The sequence below is a fragment of the Podarcis liolepis genome (genome assembly GCF_965112155.1).
Source record: "Podarcis liolepis genome assembly, chromosome: 17".
NCBI classification, from domain to species: domain Eukaryota; kingdom Metazoa; phylum Chordata; class Lepidosauria; order Squamata; family Lacertidae; genus Podarcis; species Podarcis liolepis.
In genome coordinates, this window is record NC_139571.1 from 1,033,610 (window position 1) to 1,052,471 (window position 18,862).

General features: G+C 43.2%; 1 protein-coding gene across 4 annotated transcripts in view; it reads right to left on the reverse strand.

Annotated features, from left to right (window-relative positions):
- Positions 1–1,315: 1,315 nt before the first annotated feature.
- Positions 1,316–18,862, reverse strand: part of LOC310696681 (zona pellucida sperm-binding protein 2-like) — a 31,221-nt gene continuing 13,674 nt past the window's right edge. For 2 of the 4 annotated variants that reach the window (XM_083482437.1, XM_083482439.1), the window contains 12 exons: positions 14,651–14,804; positions 13,288–13,499; positions 12,497–12,614; positions 10,849–11,054; positions 7,490–7,604; positions 6,522–6,691; positions 5,966–6,039; positions 5,565–5,692; positions 3,974–4,163; positions 3,322–3,460; positions 2,869–2,965; positions 1,316–1,516 (listed from right to left, as the gene is read on the reverse strand). In XM_083482437.1, coding sequence (XP_083338563.1) covers positions 1,437–1,516; positions 2,869–2,965; positions 3,322–3,460; positions 3,974–4,163; positions 5,565–5,692; positions 5,966–6,039; positions 6,522–6,691; positions 7,490–7,604; positions 10,849–11,054; positions 12,497–12,614; positions 13,288–13,499; positions 14,651–14,804 — 1,683 coding nt within the window. In that variant the 3' untranslated portion in view covers positions 1,316–1,436. Of the gene's footprint in view, positions 1,517–2,868; positions 2,966–3,321; positions 3,461–3,973; positions 4,164–5,564; positions 5,693–5,965; positions 6,040–6,521; positions 6,692–7,489; positions 7,605–10,848; positions 11,055–12,496; positions 12,615–13,287; positions 13,500–14,650; positions 14,805–18,862 lie in introns of those variants that run through there. The other 2 variants (XM_083482438.1, XM_083482440.1) reach the window with 2 other exon arrangements.

An 18,862-nucleotide genomic window follows, 5' to 3' on the forward strand; every position in this document is an offset into this window, starting at 1 on the left:
GGCACTTAATTGACATTCTGATGAAATTTTTTAGCTACAGAAAACTACCAACAGTGTTTCTTCTCCTTGTGGTGTCAATTCATGGTATCAGTACAGTGGTGCCTCGCAAGACGAAATTAATCCGTTCCGCGAGTCTCCGTCTTGCGAAGCACGGCTATTAGCGGCTTAGCAGCTATTAACGGCTTAGCAGCTATTAGCGGCTTTAAGAAAAAGGAAACAAACTCGCAAGAACTCGCAAGACGTTTCGTCTTGTGAAGCAAGCCCATAGGGAAATTCGTCTTGCGGAACGACTCAAAAAACGGAAAACTCTTTCGTCTAGCGAGTTTTTCGTCTTGCGAGGCATTCGTCTTGCGGGGCACCACTGTATTGGATATATGTAATCATGACCTGCACCATTTAATACTACAATGCATCTGCAGCGTAAGTCTAGTGACTTTCAGTTACCTAAAGCCAGGCCTATTTAGGATAACTTCTGCTTAATGGCACAGCTGAGCAACCTCAACCCCCCCCCCCACCACCACCATTCTTCTATGCCACTGGAGTTCATGCTTGTATCATTATCTATTGTTTGTAGCTTCTAAAACATTTGGCCTACTTTCTCTGTAATTTTAGGACAAGCGGAAGGGACAGTATTTTATCAACATCTATTTTTACGTTTTTTCCCTTGTATGGTTTTAGGACAACCAGATTTTTCCCCTCAGCTGTTTGACAGCAAATGGTAGTCTTCTGACTTAAAAGTAATTCCTTTCTGAGTTGCCACACATTCTAATTCCCAGAACAGTAGCTGTATTGCTCTGTTCTAAATATATCCTCTATTCTTTTTTTAAAGTAACCTCCTCAAACTCAGTGTAGTGCTGAGGTTGATAGAGCCAGTCATGGTGAAAATTGAAGTAGGAGAGTCTCTAATTCCAGAGGCCTTCTTGTAAGGGAGGTCACTCCTTGCCCTCTAGCTAAGCAGGTTTCCAGCCACTATGGAAGTTAACACCTGGAAAAACCAGGCTAATGTCTAAAAGGAGTTCAATAGCTTCTGAGCAATGCGGTGGAAAGAAACTTATGGTGCTTGTAATTTTCATTTTAATGCAAAATTTAAAGCTTCCCATGTTTTGCTTCAGAGCCTAGGGTGGGTAGCAAGTCAGATCTTGCTTTAGCTCCTTAAATGCAGTTTAGCTGCTTTGAATGCTCTAGCCCTTCTTTCAGAGGTAGGAAACAGAATTTCCAATACAGAGGTCAGTGCAATAGTTTAGATAAGGTGCTTACTAATCAAATATTTGGCCTTTTAGTTTTTCCCACCCCCAAAAAGCAAAAGTTCTGAAAATCTCTATTGTATACCTTTATTGCACAAGATGTACACCGCTGAAACAGCCAGCAACACAACATTTGCCATTTCAGTTGCTAAATGATGGTCCTAGTCCAGTCTCTTCCTATTCCTAGGATGGTCACGTATGGTCCCTCCTTATCACAACTGGTCCAGATGAGACGTGCACTTGCCGACTGCGGGTAGAATCAATGCTTCGGCCTGGAAAGGGAGGGTGGAAAAGGCAGCATTACCACATTCATTTACATCCTCCTAAAGCAGAATGACTCTGCAACCAGTATAATGTAGCTAATAAGCTATGCAGACTTGAAATCCACTTTCCATCAAAATGCATCATCTCACACTTTCAATGTCTTTTTACCATCTCAGTTGAACATGCTGACAAGCATTTTTTTGCACTGGCTAAGGATCAACGGCACGTGTTCTACTCCATTTTTTCTTTACTATTGCATATGTCCCAAAATGCCATTAGTTTATAGAAACCCAGTGAACAAAAGCCATTTCCTGAAATGCTACAGAAAGTTGTAACAGTCCAGCTTGCACTGTAGTTCTCCTGGAGAACTGCGTGGTCCGCAGCACAGCCTCAGCCAGGCTGCTCTCCTAAGATAGATTTCCAGAGTCAAACAGATGCTTTCATAAGTAGTGCCATTACGTCTTCATGAGTTTTAGACTTAATATCACACTTCCTCATTATAAAGCAATTTCTATTATAGTTGTTTTTTTAAGGAGCAGTCTAAATGATGTGTTTAGCTTGCATGAACCTGTAGCCTTAAAAAGGCCTCTGACGTATGGCAACAATAGACATCTCAGTACTGAGACTATCTGCTCATCAGTTTAAAACAAAAAACTCTGCCTGTGCATTATACCCATGTGCGCACATGACAAGACATCAATTGCTGAGTGCATTTCTTTTTGAGCTGACCTAAAACCCATCTGTTTCCCCAGAAAACCACACCCACATTTCAAGGTAACAGTGATGTCTGCTGATGGGGGTGGGGTTCAATTTTGCATTGGCTGTGCAGGCTAGTCCTCCTTTCAGGTGACTGACAGATGGGTTGGCCTGCAAAGCAGATCCTGCCAAGGACATGGCATGCAGAGTGAGAAAGGTTTCCCACCTGTGTTCTAGGGAAAGCCATGCTGGCCTCTGGCAGGGGATTAGAAGAGAGGTGACGAATTTGCGATCCACTGTTAAGAATACAGTTCCCATTGGCCATGTTGCTTTGAGAGCCACAGATCTCCTGCTGCTGTATTTAGGAAGAACTTCCTGACAGTAAGAGCTGTTACTTCCTGACAGTAAGAGCAGTTAGGAAGAACTTCCTGACAGTAAGAGCTGTTTGACAGTGGAATTTGCTGCCAAGGAGTGTGGTGGAGTCTCCTTTTTTGGAGGTCTTTAAGCAGAGGCTTGACAACCATATGTCAGGAGGGCTCTGATGGTGTTTCCTGCTTGGCAGGGGGTTGGACTCGATGGCCCTTGTGGTCTCTTCCAACTCTATGATTCTAGGATTTGAAGGTAGAGAGCTCTACAGAAGCCATTTACCTCACAAGACACCTACCAACTCTCTGCCTTCTGGGAATGCAGCGCCGGGCACAGAAGATGTCCATGGCCAGCCAGCTGGAATCACAGATGACTGCACTGCAGTGGAAGTAGATCTGAGGACAGTAAAAGCAAAATAACATAGCAGGAGAACCAGGAAGCAAAACTCCCAACAGTCGGGATACCAACAACTATGTCCTCCCCTCCCTGCCCCCAGCACGTGTCTCCTGGTGCCAAAATACATACCAGCTCAGCTTTAATTTTATTGTTTTAAATCAATAAACCTTAACTTTAATTCCTATTGCAGCTTACAATAATAAAAAGTAATAGTTAAGACTGTTTGCATCCACAGAAACTATCAGAGCACAGCAACTGAGGCAGGCAAGTCTGTACTCTTATGGGACCACGTTGGGTGGGGGGGGGGGAAGAGTTCAATAGCAAGCATTATCCCATGGTCAAGAGCTTCCCTTACCTGCCCCTGAAGTGCCTGGTTGTCCACCATAAATGTAAACATTTTCACTTCAAACCGCTTCAGGTGTGTAGGGAATGGGACAGAGTCCTCAGTCACTCCATGGAATGTGGTTTGATGAGAGTCCTCTGTGTTCTCACAACTTGGGGTGGGGGAAACATGACAGAGAAGCTAAGAGATACAAGCCTTGCTGCCACATCATTGTTGGCTAGCAGCCCCATGGCAATGAAGACACTGGGGCAGCCTGAATGCCACAAGAAAAGCTGGAGCCTGTGACCTGCTATTATGCACACTTGTGATGCTCAGCACAAGCCTAGTACCCCTGTTTCTGGCTTCTGAAACTTACTAAAACTCCCCCCGTTAAGAAATGTTTGTTTCAATATGGTCAGGTACTTAAGAGAATAGAGCAGCAGGTAGTACTGATTCTCATGCTCCATTCTGCCTTGTGTTGTGTGTTTTTCCGTATCATTTCATTCAGTTTTTGCCATCACTCCTCCACCCAGAAGTGCTTTTCTATTTTTGCCCCAGATACCTAAGGGAACGATATTATTTTAAAATGCAGCCAAACCAGCCAACCACCTCACCCCTCAATTAAGAGGCTGTGAAAACATCATCCTTGCTCTTAGAACTAGTAATGTATTATTCAGACTCTTACCTGTCCATCACTATGTTCCACTGCGGAAGACTCTTCCTGTCAGAAGATGCTGTAGCCCAGCAGTCCTCCAGAAAAAGTTCTAGCTGTGGGTCCTCGCTGTGGAGAAGCTCAACCTGGAAGTGAAGCGGTTCTCTAAGGTAGCGAGTTACCGGGTGCTCCATGTCTTGGTAGAAGCTGCTGTAGGACTTATCTTGCCAGGGTGCCACGGGGGGAAGAAAAGCACATATCAGGACCTTAACAAACCCAGAGGAATTAGTTGCTTTTAACAAGCCAAGGCTGGCACTGAGCAGTCCAGGTCAGCCTTTGTCTCTCTCTTTTTTAAAAATAATTTTTATTAAATTTTCCATTTTAACAATCCAATCAAATCACATTAAGTATTCCAAATTATATAAATACATATCATATAGTCCAAATATTCTGCCAAATTATAAATTTTTGTTGGGGCTTCCCATGCTTCAAGTTCAGTGGGGTTTCAATCATCTTACGTTTCTACTGCCTTGAGTTTCCAACCAGGTCAGCCTTTCTCAACCTTAAGCCCCCATATATTGTTGGGCTACAACTCCCATCATTCCTAGGCAGCATGGCCAGCAGTCAGGGGTGATGGAGTTGGGTCTCAAGGTTGAGAGCAGCTGGCCCAGGCTATTTCTCCCTAGTAGGTTCTGTTCTCCAGCACGAGAGCCAGGCTGGTGCAATGCTTTCAGCTCTGGTACCAGGGCTGAGAGGTCACAGAGAACTATGGCAAGACCTCATACCAGTGACAGAGAACAAGCTTTTTAATTGCCTGAATCTAGAGCAAATCAAATGGAAATCTGCCCAAACAGATCCTCCACCATCACACAAAAAGCTGCTCCCAAGGATCAAGGTGGGAGAACTCCTGAGGAGCTTGGAAAAGTGACTTTGAGCAAAAAGAATCCTTTTCTGCAATACATCTCTGTGTATTGCATCTCTGCTAGGTGGTCTGGGAAAGTCTGGTGCTCACTACCAAACCACTTGCTGTGAGGAATCCCAACTAGGCCACTGATAACCCCGCCACCCACCCACCCAAAACAGCCAAGAGATGTTCCTGGCTGCTCCTAAAACGCCCCTCCACATGCTTTTGGGGTGATTGAAGAAAAGGCAACAGAACTCTTCAGCCCACAATGCATAAACTAGGTATTCAACACTCAAAGACTGTAGGCTGGGTTAAATCTCCCTACCTTGTGGGGGGGGGGGGAGAGACTTAATGTGAATACTTACTGCAATTGCATTTGACTAGCAACATCTTAAGAAGTATTCTCCCTCAACACACAGGAGTACCATCAAGACAATATTTGTATTATCATGTAGATCTGTCCCTACAAATCTTTGACTGCATCTCCTATCACCCACAGCCACTGGCCATAATGCCTGAGGCTGATGGGAGCTGCGGTCCAACAATGTCTAAAAGGGCCACAGGTTCCCCATCCCTGATGTCAGATGAAAAAACGTTCCTCATAGATGTTTTATCTATTCCTGTCTGCTGTTTTGAGATAAAATTCACAAATTTTGAGATAAAGTTTGGTTGCAGCCTTAACCTGCAAGGCTCCCACAGAAGGCTGTGCTGTGACATTACCTCTGGCCAGCTTAAGGGCAAGCACCAGCACCCCCAGCCCAGGCAGGATGCTTGGCGATGGGGCTTCTGTTGGGCTGTACTGGAGCAACAGGGTATCACCCATAAAGTACCGGCAAGCACATTTCAACCTTGAAAAATACAAGTGAGAGAATAGTCCATTCATTACCCTTCCAGTCCAGAACAGTTCTGAGGGCATAGCCCTGCTTTGAGGGGTGGAGGGGGAGAAAGGAAGCTGCAGCAGAAACTGGCACAAGAGTTCTAGCTGGTTATGTTTAAAGGCAGGATGCATCTCCTTCTAGGACAAGCTTGTACATGGGGGCCATGTCACCAAGTGACCCTTGTATTACAATGCGGTAAACAGCTTCCTTCCCCAGTCCTTCGCCCAAGCCACGAGTACTCACTGATAGATGGGTGCTGCTTGGCCTGTGAGAAAATAGAGGACTTCGTTTTCATAGGACATGGTGGCATCTTCAAACTGCAGATGAGATTAGACGATAAAACAGGAGGCGGTTTCAGCCATCTTCTAGAGCAGAGGCTGGGCAACCTGGGGTCCTCTAGATGCGGTTGGGCTACAACTCCCAATATCCCCTTCCCACCATGGGCCATGCTGGCTCCTGGGTATTTGGAATCTGGCAACATCCGGAGAACCACAGGTTACCCCACCCCAGTCTTAATGTTCCTTCCCCAAGGAGCTCAGCATAGCACTTGTTGTGCATGTACATTGTCCCTCCATCTTCCCAACAACCCTGAGAGGCAGGGAGCCTCAAGTACCAGACTAGAAGACTTTGTGCCAAGCTTCACAGAGGCAGCCTGCTTCAACCCAAGACAATCCAAATCAAGAGCGAGCATGGTTTCTTGAGCTTGACATGAACTGATGGAGCAAACATTCAGGAACCATCTTCTTCTAACATGAGTGGCCTCATGGACTCTGCTCCTGACAAAGCAGCCATTTCTTACCTTGCGAGTTGTCCCACAAGAGGTCACGTTGAAGATGAACGTTGCTCCTTCCTCTGTCACCGAAAGTGGCCTGCAGCGTCTGTCTCTCAGCACTAGGCCAGAAGGCACCAGATCTGGGGTGCCAACTAGCTTCAAGGCAGAGATCCTCACTGTGCCATTAGCCAGGCAATCTGCAAGGGAAATATATTATATATGCCAGAGCATAACAGACAAGCAGTGGCAGACCTTGGCGTCTCAAATTTCAACAGCACCCTGAGAGACACCCAAATTCCACACACCCTGCCTCTCACCTTCCATTCTACATCATAGTTGTGGCACCCCCAAGGCTCCACATGCAGTGCAACCCAACTGGTTGTGCTCCCTTAAATCTGCCTCCGCAGACTAGTCAAGAAGCGGAAGCGACAAGAAGATGAGAGAAGGTGGCTTGCTGAATATAAGCAGAGTAGCAAGCAGGAGACTTCAATACAGTGGCACCGCCACTTATGAATGCTGCGGGTTACGCGCTCCGCTAACCCGGAAGCAGATGCCCCTTGTTGCAACCTTTGCCCTGGGATGCAAGCGGAAATCACACTCCAGCGGCACAGCAGCAGTGGAAGGCACCATTAGGGAAAGCATGCCTCATGGTAAAAGCGGTTTCCTGTTACAAACGGACCTCCGGAACGGATTAAGTACGTAACACAAGGTACCACTGTACCATCAAACGAAACCATTTTCTCTGCTAATGAAAATGAAGAACAAATAGCTGGTTCCCAAGATGAACATGATAGAAATTATGAACTGACATTAGGAAAAGCAAATAAAAATACAGAGTACAACACAACAGAAATGCACATTGCTCTGCAGAGCATCAGATTCTCTATCCTCTGATGTTTCTTGCTCCACCCACCCCTGGCATGTGGTTCCCAGAAGGGAAGGTGGCCCCCATATGGGAAAGGGTCCCCTACCCCTGGGCTCGAGAGAGAGATTACCAATGAGGTCTTTTGGAGAGAAGCTGCAGGAAACGGCAAAGTCTATCATTTCAGCGAGACGATAGTCCTTCAGCTGCAACCGGAAGGTGACCAAAATCCCAAAAGAATCTATTTCCTACAAAGCAAAGGGGACCAGACTAGTTGCACAAGTTAAGAGCCGGCTGCATTAGGAGGCTTAGACAACCTCACCGCCACCACTTCCAACCCAAGGTGGATATTCTGCAGTCCTCAATTACCTGCTTGCACCCTTGGTTTCAGTCATCCTCCCTCTGGACAAAGCGGGAGGTAGCAGCATGAACGGCCCTTTTAGACCCATATCTTGGATTAATGGAAGAGGATATCCAGCAGCCAATGGACGAGGTGGGCACCTGCCAAGGCCCAGGCCAGACTGTGGACATCTTTCACTGCCAAGGATGCTCCCCACAACACACAAATCCCATTTCAGACAAAGCACCAACAAAGATTCAAACTATCTCCTACATAGTTTCTAGTCATCAGCACTCACACATTAGTGTGCAGAAGACTGGAACATCAGCCTGTCTTCTGCCCCAGATTCTCAAGGTCACCTTAAGCCTTAGATGGATCTCCCACAAAGCTCAAGGGCCTGGGTTCAGGGCTACTGAAAGCAAAGCAGGGCCCTTAAAAGGATTTTTTGTTGGAGGTGGAGAATAGGCGGTAAGTAATTCCTTTTGCTGAAGCAAAGAGATTTGCCATTCTGGTCATGGTACCCAGTGCCCAACATGCTCAAGAGCAGAGAAGGGAAGAAGGCCTCTTGTGGTGCCGCTGCCGCCAAGGCCAGCTGCCTGTGGTCCTCTCTCATCATACCACTAGAATCATTTACACGCCAGCTGTTCATTCATGCACCAGGACTAAGAACTGGCACCTGAGGTTCCTCTAGCTCCATTCTTTCTTCCATGTACATCATGTCTTTTTAACAATAACCTGGAAAGAACCGTCTTACTACTGACTTTTGTAAGCTGCTCTGGGAGCATTTTCAGCTAGGGAGCAGGGTGGAAATGTGTTACATTTAAAAGTACTTGTACAGATAGACTGAAATCGCAGAGTTTTCAAATTGAAAGCTTTTGCAGATGACCTAGTACTGACATTACAGGAGCCAGAATCTAGCACTAAAAGAGTATTAGAACCGATCCAGGAGTTTGGTCATGTGGCAGGATTTAAGTTGACTAAGTTAAAAACCAAAGTTCTTGAGAAAAATTTAACAATGACTGAAAAAGAGAGGTTTCAGAATGAGACAGGTTTAACAGTGGTCAAGAAGGTGAAATATTTGGGGATTAATATGACAGGAACTTATTTAAGGACAATTACGAAAAATGTTGGACGGACGTCAAAAAGGACTTAGAAATATGGTCAAATTTGAAGCTTTCCTTGTTGGGCCGAATTGCTGTTATTAAGATGAATGTATTGCCAAGAATGTTGTTTTTGTTTCAATCGTTACAAATTTTGGATAAAATTGACTGTTTCAAGAAGTGGCAGAGAGACATTTCCAAGTTTGTCTGGCAGGGCAAGAAACCCAGAATAAAATTTAAAATACTAACTGATGCAAAAGAAAGAGGGGGATTTGCCCTGCCAGACCTTAAACTCTATTACGAATCAGCAGCCTTCTGCTGGTTGAAGGACTGGCTGCTTCTTGAGAACAAAGACATTTTGGATTTAGAAGGTTTCAACAATGTTTTTGGGTGGCATGCATATTTGTGGTACGACAAGGTTAAAGCACATAAGGCATTTAAAAACCATATTGTCAGGAAAACACTGTTCAATGTCTGGATACGATATAAAGACTTACTTGAAAATAAAACCCCAAGGTGGTTGTCACCAATGGAGGCAAAAGCTCAAAAAAGGCTCAATATGGAGGCCAGGTGGCCAAAATATTGGGAGATTCTAGAGCAAGAAGGAGACAAATTGAAATTGCAGAGTTTTGAGAAATTAAAAGATAGAGTGCGAGATTGCCTTCATTATTACCAAATAAGAGAGGTATACAATTTAGATAAAAAAATTGGCTTCCAGGTGGAAAAATCAAAGTTGGAAACAGAATTGCTAGATCCCAATACTAAGATACTTTCAAGAATGTATAACTTGCTGTTAAAATGGAATACTCAGGATGAAACGGTAAAATCTGCTATGATTAAATGGGCACAGGATGTTGGACATAATGTTATGTTTGCTGACTGGGAACAGTTGTGGACCACAGGTATGAAATTTACGGCATGTAATGCCCTAAGAGAGAATATTATGAAAATGATATACAGGTGGTACATGACACCAGTCAAGCTTGCAAAAATCTATCATTTGCCCGATAATAAATGTTGGAAATGTAAAGAAACGGAAGGTACATTCTTTCACCTTTGGTGGACGTGCCCAAGGATTAAGGCTTTCTGGGAGATGATTTATAATGAAATGAAAAAGGTATTTAAATATACCTTCTTGAAGAAACCAGAGGCCTTACTGCTGGGCATGGTCGACCAAATGGTGTCAAAGAAGGATAGAACTTTCTTTATGTATGCCACAACAGCAGCAAGAATACTTATAGCAAAGTATTGGAAGACACAAGACCTACCCACTCTGGAAGAATGGCAGATGAAGGTGATGGACTACATGGAACTACATGGAATTGGCGGAAATGACTGGCAGAATCCGAGACCAGGGAGAAGAGTCGGTGGAAGAAGATTGGAAGAAATTTAAAGACTATTTACAGAAATATTGCAAAATTAATGAATGTTAGAATGATGTCAGAATGAAGTTAAGTGGTTTAAGCAGCAATGTTATAAAGGTGTATGTAAAAATGGAAGGACTAAGATAAAAACAAAGAGGGAAAGAAATTGCTGAATTAACTAACTGAATTGGAATACAAAAAAGGGAGGCGTGAGGAGGTCAGGGAAACAAGGAAATGAATGTAAGGTATGGAAAGACTGATGTATTTTTTTAAGTGTTTTTTATATTTTTTGTATTTTGTATTTTTTCTTCTATTTTTATTTTTGTCTTTCTTTTTCTTCTTTTTTTAATTCATGTAATTCTTTTCTTTGAAACTTTAATAAATATCATTAAAAAAATAAAATAAAAGTACTTGTACAGTACAAGTGAGCTTGCCAGAGAACCATATTATTGGCAGGAGTGCCAGCTTGGCCCCATGACTGTGGGTGCCCAGGGCCTGGCACCAAAATTTGTGGGTGCCCAGGCACCCAGGGCGTTGGCACCTATGACTCTTGGGAAACAATTACCCCAAGGAAACCAATCACCGTACCCCTCACAGCTGCTTCTTGTTTCCCTGCTTCATGGCTGGGCAACCCAAGCTTCTACACACCCACCCACCCACACCCACCCACACACCGTGTTCCCCTTACCTCATAGCGCACGTGGGCTGCCTGCCTGGGCACCCTTAAGGCCAAGTGGGTCCCATTGTCCAGCAAAGTATAGCCGAGTGCCTGCGCCTTCTCCCGAGTCAAAAGATCGTCCCCCGCAAAGGGAAGCCAGTCCTGGTCCACGTTGCCTCGTTTCACCACTAGGTAGAGGGCTTCGTCATCACAGAATCCCTCAGCCTGGGGCAGCACTGGGAGGGAGGCAGTAGGAAGAAGCAAGGCTTTCAGGAGCAGGAACCCTCGTCCATTCACATTCTACCTGCCCTTCCAATGCCACCGGCATGATTTAACAGTAGTACAACTTTCTAGGCAGCCGAGCAGCAGACAAGGACAATTCCTCCAAAAGGAATATTTGCATGAGGCTGGAAGCAAATGCTCTACAGGGTAAGCCAAATGCCAAGGCTCAGGTATTGCACAGGTGCACGGAGGCACACCACTTCAGGTCACATTGGGTCTAGGTAGGTGGGACACAGTGCCTGGCCACTCACCTGGAAAGGCCCTGCGCATGTTTGTTAACCCTCCACCCCATTCACACAGTTAAGGCTCTTTGTTGTGGAGCACCTACAAAGACAAGGTGCTCCCTGTGGATTCTCAAACAGAATGTGATCCACACACAATGACAAATTATATCTGTGTTCATTTAACATGCTTTTACCACCTAGCCCACTGAAGAGTACTTGAAGTAGAGCTACTGATTATGAAGTGAAAAGGGCCATCAATTCTCACCTTACCTAGAGCAAAAGAATCCCACAACCATTTGTCCCGCCCAACCTTCTCCTGGAAATCCTCTCTAAGGGGCAATTTGTTTTATGCTTCTAGGCACAATTTCTAGAATAATTATTGCAGGCTAGAAACTAATCTCTATTTACTGAAAATTGCCACTCTAGTACTTAGCTATATTTCCAGGAGTCAACAGAATAGTGGCTGGCACCCATTGGGACTGGTAAGGCAGAAGAAACCAGAGCCAATGACCAGCAGAGCCAACTGATTCCAGCTTTACCCCCATCCTACTCCCTGCCGAGACTAAGGAGGACAAGCAAGCAGGCAGGCAGGCAGGCAGGGCCTTCCCCTGCACCAATTGTAGGCAGGTGAGGGCTGGCTGAGGGAAGACTAAGGTGAGTGGGACAGTGTCCCCTCTGCCCTAGTGGACCAGCATCCCCGGCAACAGGAGGATGCCTCTTACGTTCAGCAGCTCACAGAATTCTGTAACATTGCAACTTTCTTCCAGGAGCTGCCCAGGATGGAGAACTGGAGTGCCCCACTTTCGTTTTTTCCTCCCCATAACACTTCAAGGTAGGCTAAATCACCCTCTACACCAAGCATCAACATTACAAAATAATACAAATAGTTATCTAAACCTTGGCATAACTTCTCCATTTAGTCACCACTGTTTTAATGATGCCAAGCTATTCAATATTCATAGTTAAATATTTGTGTTCTTTACAGGCAAACCAGAAGTACCCTCCCTGACCCTGGTGAAATCCTAGATGCCACTTCAAATTGAACAATAGGTAATAGGTACATCTCCCCAAAATTTAACCTTCAGCAACTAAAGTTAAGCTCACCATTTCCACTAACCGATTCTTGAATTCAAAATGGAAAGTGATAAGAATGTTGGTTCCAACCGACTCACCTGCATCCTGGACCAGGGCTGTCAGAGGAACAGGGACATCAAAGGTGTCTCCCTGAGGAGTCACACTGAATCCCAATATAGGGTTTGTAGTGTAGCTTCTGATGTTATCTGGTACATACTGGGAAGATAATTTGAGCGGAGGTGAGCTCTGGTTATTCAGCATCATGACAAACCTTTGTTATTATATCACCATCATTTAGAGTGTAACAGCTCTCAAGGGAAGGAGCCTCTGTTGTGCTCATGAAAGCTAGGCATGATAGGCACCTACACTTTAACCTACAAACCATGCATTGTGGCCTACTAGATTTCATACCCTTGCAGTGTTTTTAGTTTTAATATGCTCCAGAGAGAAGGTATCCATATATTCCATCCCATCAGCTATTGACTGCAGGGACAATACACATTTGGAGTGAGAGGCAACTTTGCAGTTCCAGAGGCATAAACAAGCACCATCCCTTTCCAAGTCTCAATTCAGTTATAGGATACAGGGGGGAAGAGATGCAACCTCGTGGAAAGAATTAGATGAAAGAAGCTCCATGTCCCAAGTATATTCTTTTGAGTTAGACCTTTCCAAGGATGTCATGCCAAAATTTGTTTTCCTAGCTCAGATGATTTAAGGATGGATAGTTGATGTATCTACAAGTGCTTAAGTGTTATTTAAATGTCAACTCTGAAGTTCCCCAGTCAACAGGACTCCCAGCACTTCCACTCTCTATGCTTTGCCCCTTACAACTGCAATACACTCCCCTCCAAGAGCCCACAGACTAGGCTTGGTTGGTGGCAGCACTCACCTCCCTTCCAACTCCAGGGGCATCAAAGGGGACTTGTACCACATAGCCCTGACTTCCATTGGAATACTTAGCTTCATAGATCTTATAGCCCTTCTTCTCAGCCTCAGGTAGTGGCAAGGGCCCTGAAGCATCCACAGTAATACTGACCAGCACTACATCTGGCAGGAAGGTGCCAACTGTTGCATTGAAGAGCTGGAGACTGGCATTAGTATCTGTACGGAGAAGAGAAATTGTTTTTGTAAAACAAAACCTTTTTCTAGGCCAGTTCCCCATATCAATTTTGCTCATCAGGCTTACGAATTAAATTTGCTCTCTAATGGATTTCCTCAGTTGTTCTGTCAACAAGCCCCAACAAGTATATGATGCTTCTCCTTTCTATAAATCCTTCAAGGTTGTCATTTTGCAGACATTTTCAGGACGTTAGTGAGCTAGACAATTTTCCTATTTAACAAAGCTCATCCTTCCCACAGAACATGTTTGCTTATTTGTTTATTCCTTCACCAATCCAATGTTCTTCCTTCAAAGACAAAGACCAAGGGTGGTCAACCTGTGGCTGTCCAGATGTGGTGGGTTGGCAACTCCTGGCATCCCTGACCACTGGCGGGCTGAGGGGAGTCCAGCAGCATCTGAAGACACCAAATCAGCTAGCCTCCAACAAAGAAAATGGAATCCAATAATTGGACCATATAGCCCTGTACTGACTGGCAGAGGCTCTCCAGGGTTTCATATACAAGTCATGTCCAGTCCTAAGTCATGTCCAGTCCTACCTGGAGATGCTAACATTTCAACCTGGGACCTTTGGCAATGTATGTGCTCTGCCCCTGAGCTACAGCTCTTCAGTGCAGGTGGGCAGGACCCAGGGGACTGAGGAAGCTGTCTTATACCAAGTAAGATCATCGGTCCATCAAGCTTAGTAATGTGTACACTGACTGGCATCAGCTCCTCAGGATTTCAGACAGGATTCTCGTCCAGCCCTACCCAGAAGTGCCAGGGATTGAACCTGGAAACGTCTGCATTCAATGTAAAGGCTCTACCATGGAGCGACAAGCTCTTCCCTGAATTCAAGGATCAAGAATAGACATATAGACACACACACACACACACACACACACACACACACACACAGCAATAGTAAAGTGGTTCCTGTGCTCAAGAGGAACAATGTAAGCCAGTGTACTCTTTGACCAAGAGTATGAGGCCATCTCTAACTCTCCTACTGAAGAGTTAAGAACATCTAGGGGAATTCTGCAATTTGATCTTGCTAGAATAGAAGGCATCTACTAGCACACACAGTTGTCTGTGAAGCAGCCATCACCAATGTTTCAACAACTTTATAGAACTATTATTTACAATGAACACTCACAATCTGTAACTATGACGGGCACAAGTTGCAGAGGGGTGCTAATATCCTTCAGGATGGTATGTTTCGTAATACCCCTCTTGTCATCTTCCCACAGATGCGCTACATAAGGGGCGATTTTGTAGGTAATCATTGGTTTCCCATCAATCACATAGGTCTGGAGCAAGAGATAAACAAGTAGACATCGTTAAAGGGACCTAATGTTAATACAAGCCATGTTGTGACAGGATGTGTGAGAGAACCTTGTCTCCCAGGTTCCCACCTTGTTGCTATTTCCATCCCAAAACATGGGCTCTGGACTTTAAGATTTGTTAAGGATTTCTAATACAGGTGTACACTTGACACATTTCATCTCCCTCATTTTGTAAGAAAGTGCCATTAAGACCATTTTGTACAGCAGGAGTGAGCATATCTACATTGTTCTTTTCTATAACTCTTTTCTAGAGCTCTGCCAACCAAAGCCAAGTGCAAAACAGTGGGCTTGTCCACATGGCTGCTTATCCCATGCCAAGAAATCACAGCTCCAAGCAGTCCTCAGTTTGTCCCGCTGCTTTCCTGGGGGAAACCCGCTCTCTAGTGCTGAATTGGAGCAAACATCAATCTGTAGAAAACCTAACTGATATTTGCTCCAGCGGGTTTTCCTGGGTGAAAGCAGCGGAACAAGTGGAAGTGTAGATGAGCTCAGTGTCTGAGGATAGAGAAGGGCAACATTCTCTTTCTAGAATTCAGGAGTGGGGTGGCTCCAAGCACATGCTCTGTGCCAAGGAGTAATCTAATTCCAGAACCACACTCAATATTTTCACACACAAAAATCCACTACTGATTTCCCCTCTCTCTCTCAGCAGCCTGCTTCATGGAAGAAAGCCTTTTAGTGGCTGCTGTCGTCAGGCAACTGCAGGATCACCCACACAGGACTTTAATGTGGATTTGAAGCAGCTGAGTCTCATCCACATGACCGCCTCCTCCTTGAACCTTAGCCTGCACTTCCTCACATTACATCTGGATTTTCGAATATGAGGATAATCCAATAAGGAGAGTCTAGCTAATATAAATGTGCATGTTACCCAATGGTGGACAAACACATGTGCACTGTTTGGGCATGTTAGGGTTTTTTTTATATGTGTGGTGCCATTTCACTGGGGGTCATCTGTGCACTATACTCCTTACTCCCATTTGGTTTCTGTCCCAAAGGAAAATATGTAGTCTGTGTGGTTATTTTTTTGAAATTTAAAAAGCAGCTTCTTTCTTCTTTTTTGCAGAGCTGCTCTAGCACAAACAGATGTATTAAAAATAATATTTTATGGAAAATTAAGTTAAAATTTAATGATTGTATATTACTAAAAAAATTATATGAAAATGATGTACAGATGGTATATAACACTGGTAAAAATGGCAAAAATATTTAGAACAAGCTCTAACAAGTGCTGAAAATGCAAAGAAAAGGAAGGTACCTTTTTCATATGTGGTGGAATTGTAAAACAAAAATTATTGGGATTTGATTTATAATGAAATGAAAAAAATGTTTGAGATAACATTAGTTAAAAAACCAGAAGCTTTTCTATTAGGTATTTTAGGTCAAGATTTACCAAAAGACAAGAAAAAAATATTAATGTATGTGACTACAGCGGCCAGAATTTTATTAGCTCAAAGATGGAAAAGTGATGAAATACTAACAAAAGAACAATGGGAAGAAAAATTGATGGAATATGCTGAAATGGTAAAGCTGACGGAGAGACTTAAAGATAAGGACAATAATTATTTCAAGAAAGATTAGGAATCTTTTATGATGTATATACAGAAACAATGCACTGAAATGGACTCACTTGCAGGATTTGATTAAGACACTTACAATTAATCAATATAAACAGAAAATATAAATATGAGGGTAAAATGTTAAGAAAATGTTAATAAGGTATCATTTCAATTTCAATATATAAGGTATATAAAATTATAGGCAGAAGAAATGAATATGTGATAAACCAGAAAGGGAAGTAGGGGGAAGTTGAGGGGGGGATAATAGAAAATATAAGATGTAATTTGTGTTTGTTTTTAGCATTGATTACTGTATTTTCTGGTGTATAAGACTACTTTTTAACCCAGGAAAATCTTCTCAAAAGTCGGGGGTCATCTTATACTCTGGCTACAGCAGCAGTTCCTGCAGCAACTCATCACCAAAGGATAAAACAACAGCAAATTAAATCAGAGGACACCAAGCTCTCTAGATGAAGCAGAAATATGCTTGAAAATTGGCCCCAGAAGCTCCTGGCCACTGGGAAGTGAAGCGGATTTCCAAGCTGGACTGGAGACTGGTTTTTTAAATTTTTATTTGGTGTGCGTTGGAAGAGAGGTAGTCTTATACGGTGAGTATATCCCAAACTCTATATTTTAAATGGAAAAGTTGGGGGGGGGGGCATCTTATACGCCCAGTCGTCTTATACGCCGAGAAATACGGTATGTGAAAATTTTGTTGGAAAATCTTAATAATAACAATAACAATAATAATATTTGCCCTTGCATGTACAGAAAAAAAGAAAGGAAGAACTTTCCCAACAAGACAAAGTAGGACTTTCTCTCTCTCAGAAATGAGAGCAACATCCTTTTATTCAAGCACAGCGCTTGCATGGCCCCACTGAATCCACCCCAAAACTTTTAAGTCAATGATCAGAGGCACCCATGCTCCTCCCTGCCTGGTCATTCTTTGCCCTTGTGTGGCACAACACACACATCTCTCTTTTGGGAACTTTCTTTGCTGAAGTCAAGATGACATGGACTAGAATTGACCAAATATGGATAACTAGAGGAATGGCACCAAAGATAAGGAAAATAGAAATCTGCCCAAAAACCTGCTCAGACCACAACGCTGTAAGGATGGAGATGAAACAAATAACAACTGGATCCTTCAGATGGAGGATGAATGACACCTTATTTAGAGATGAAGAAGTGTATAAAAAGGCCCAAAAAACCTTGAGAGACTACTTCGAAATAAATATGAACACCAATGCAGAAAAAAGAGTAATCTGGGACACAAGCAAAGCTGTTATGAGAGGGTTTCTGATACAGCAGAATGCTATAAAGAAGAGAAGTCAAAATGAGAAGAAAGATAAAATTCTGGAGAAAATAAAAGAAAATGAGAAGAAATTGAGAGCAAAACCAAAGTTCCAGGAGATTTTGAGAGAAATAAAATTATATCAAGTACAATATATGGAAATAATGAATCAGGAAATAGAATGGAAAATTAAACAAATGAGACAAAAAACATTTGAATCAGCTAATAAATGTGGGAAACTGTTGGCCTGGCAAATGAAAAAAAGACAAAACTTAAACACTATTAAAAATTTAGAAGTGGAAGGAAAGAATATACATAATCCAATTGAGATTAAAAATTGTTTTCAGAAGTATTTTAAACAATTATACATGCAAGGGCCACAGAAAGAAATGGATATGGACCAATTTTTGAAGACAAATGGATTACAAAAAATCTCTCAAGAAAGCAAGTTAATGCTGAACCATAAAATATCTGAACAGGAGGTAGAAGGTGCCATTCAAAACATGCAATTGGGAAAACTCCAGGACTGGATGGGCTGACTTCTAGATATTATAGATCTTTGAAAGAGTGGTTACTGCAACCTTTGAAAGAAGTCTGCAATGAAATACTGGAAGGGAAAAGGGCACCAGAGTCGTGGAAAGAGGCGTACATCACACTTATACTGAAAACAGAGACTGAAAAGACTCAGCTCAAGAACTACCGCCCTATATCGTTACTTAATGTGGATTATAAAATTTTTGCAGACATTTTGGCCAAGAGATTGAAAAAAGTATTGATGGAAGAGATCCATAAAGACCAAGCGGGCTTTCTCCCAGGAAGACACATGTCTGATAATTTGAGGAATATAATAGATATTTTGGAAAAACTAGAAGTGAATATAAACACTAAAGCAGTTTTGATATTTGTGGACGCGGAGAAAGCTTTTGACAACATCTCTTGGAGTTTCATGAAGAAGAACCTACATGGGATGGGGGTAGGCCAAGGCTTTGAAAATGGTATAGGTGCAATATACTCTGAACAAAAGGCTAAATTAATTGTAAATAATGTGGTTACGGAAGAATTTAAAATAGAAAAAGGGACACGACAGGGGTGCCCAATCTCCCCACTGCTTTTTATATCGGTCCTGGAGGTCCTGCTAAATATGATTAGAAGGGACCGGTTGGTTAAAG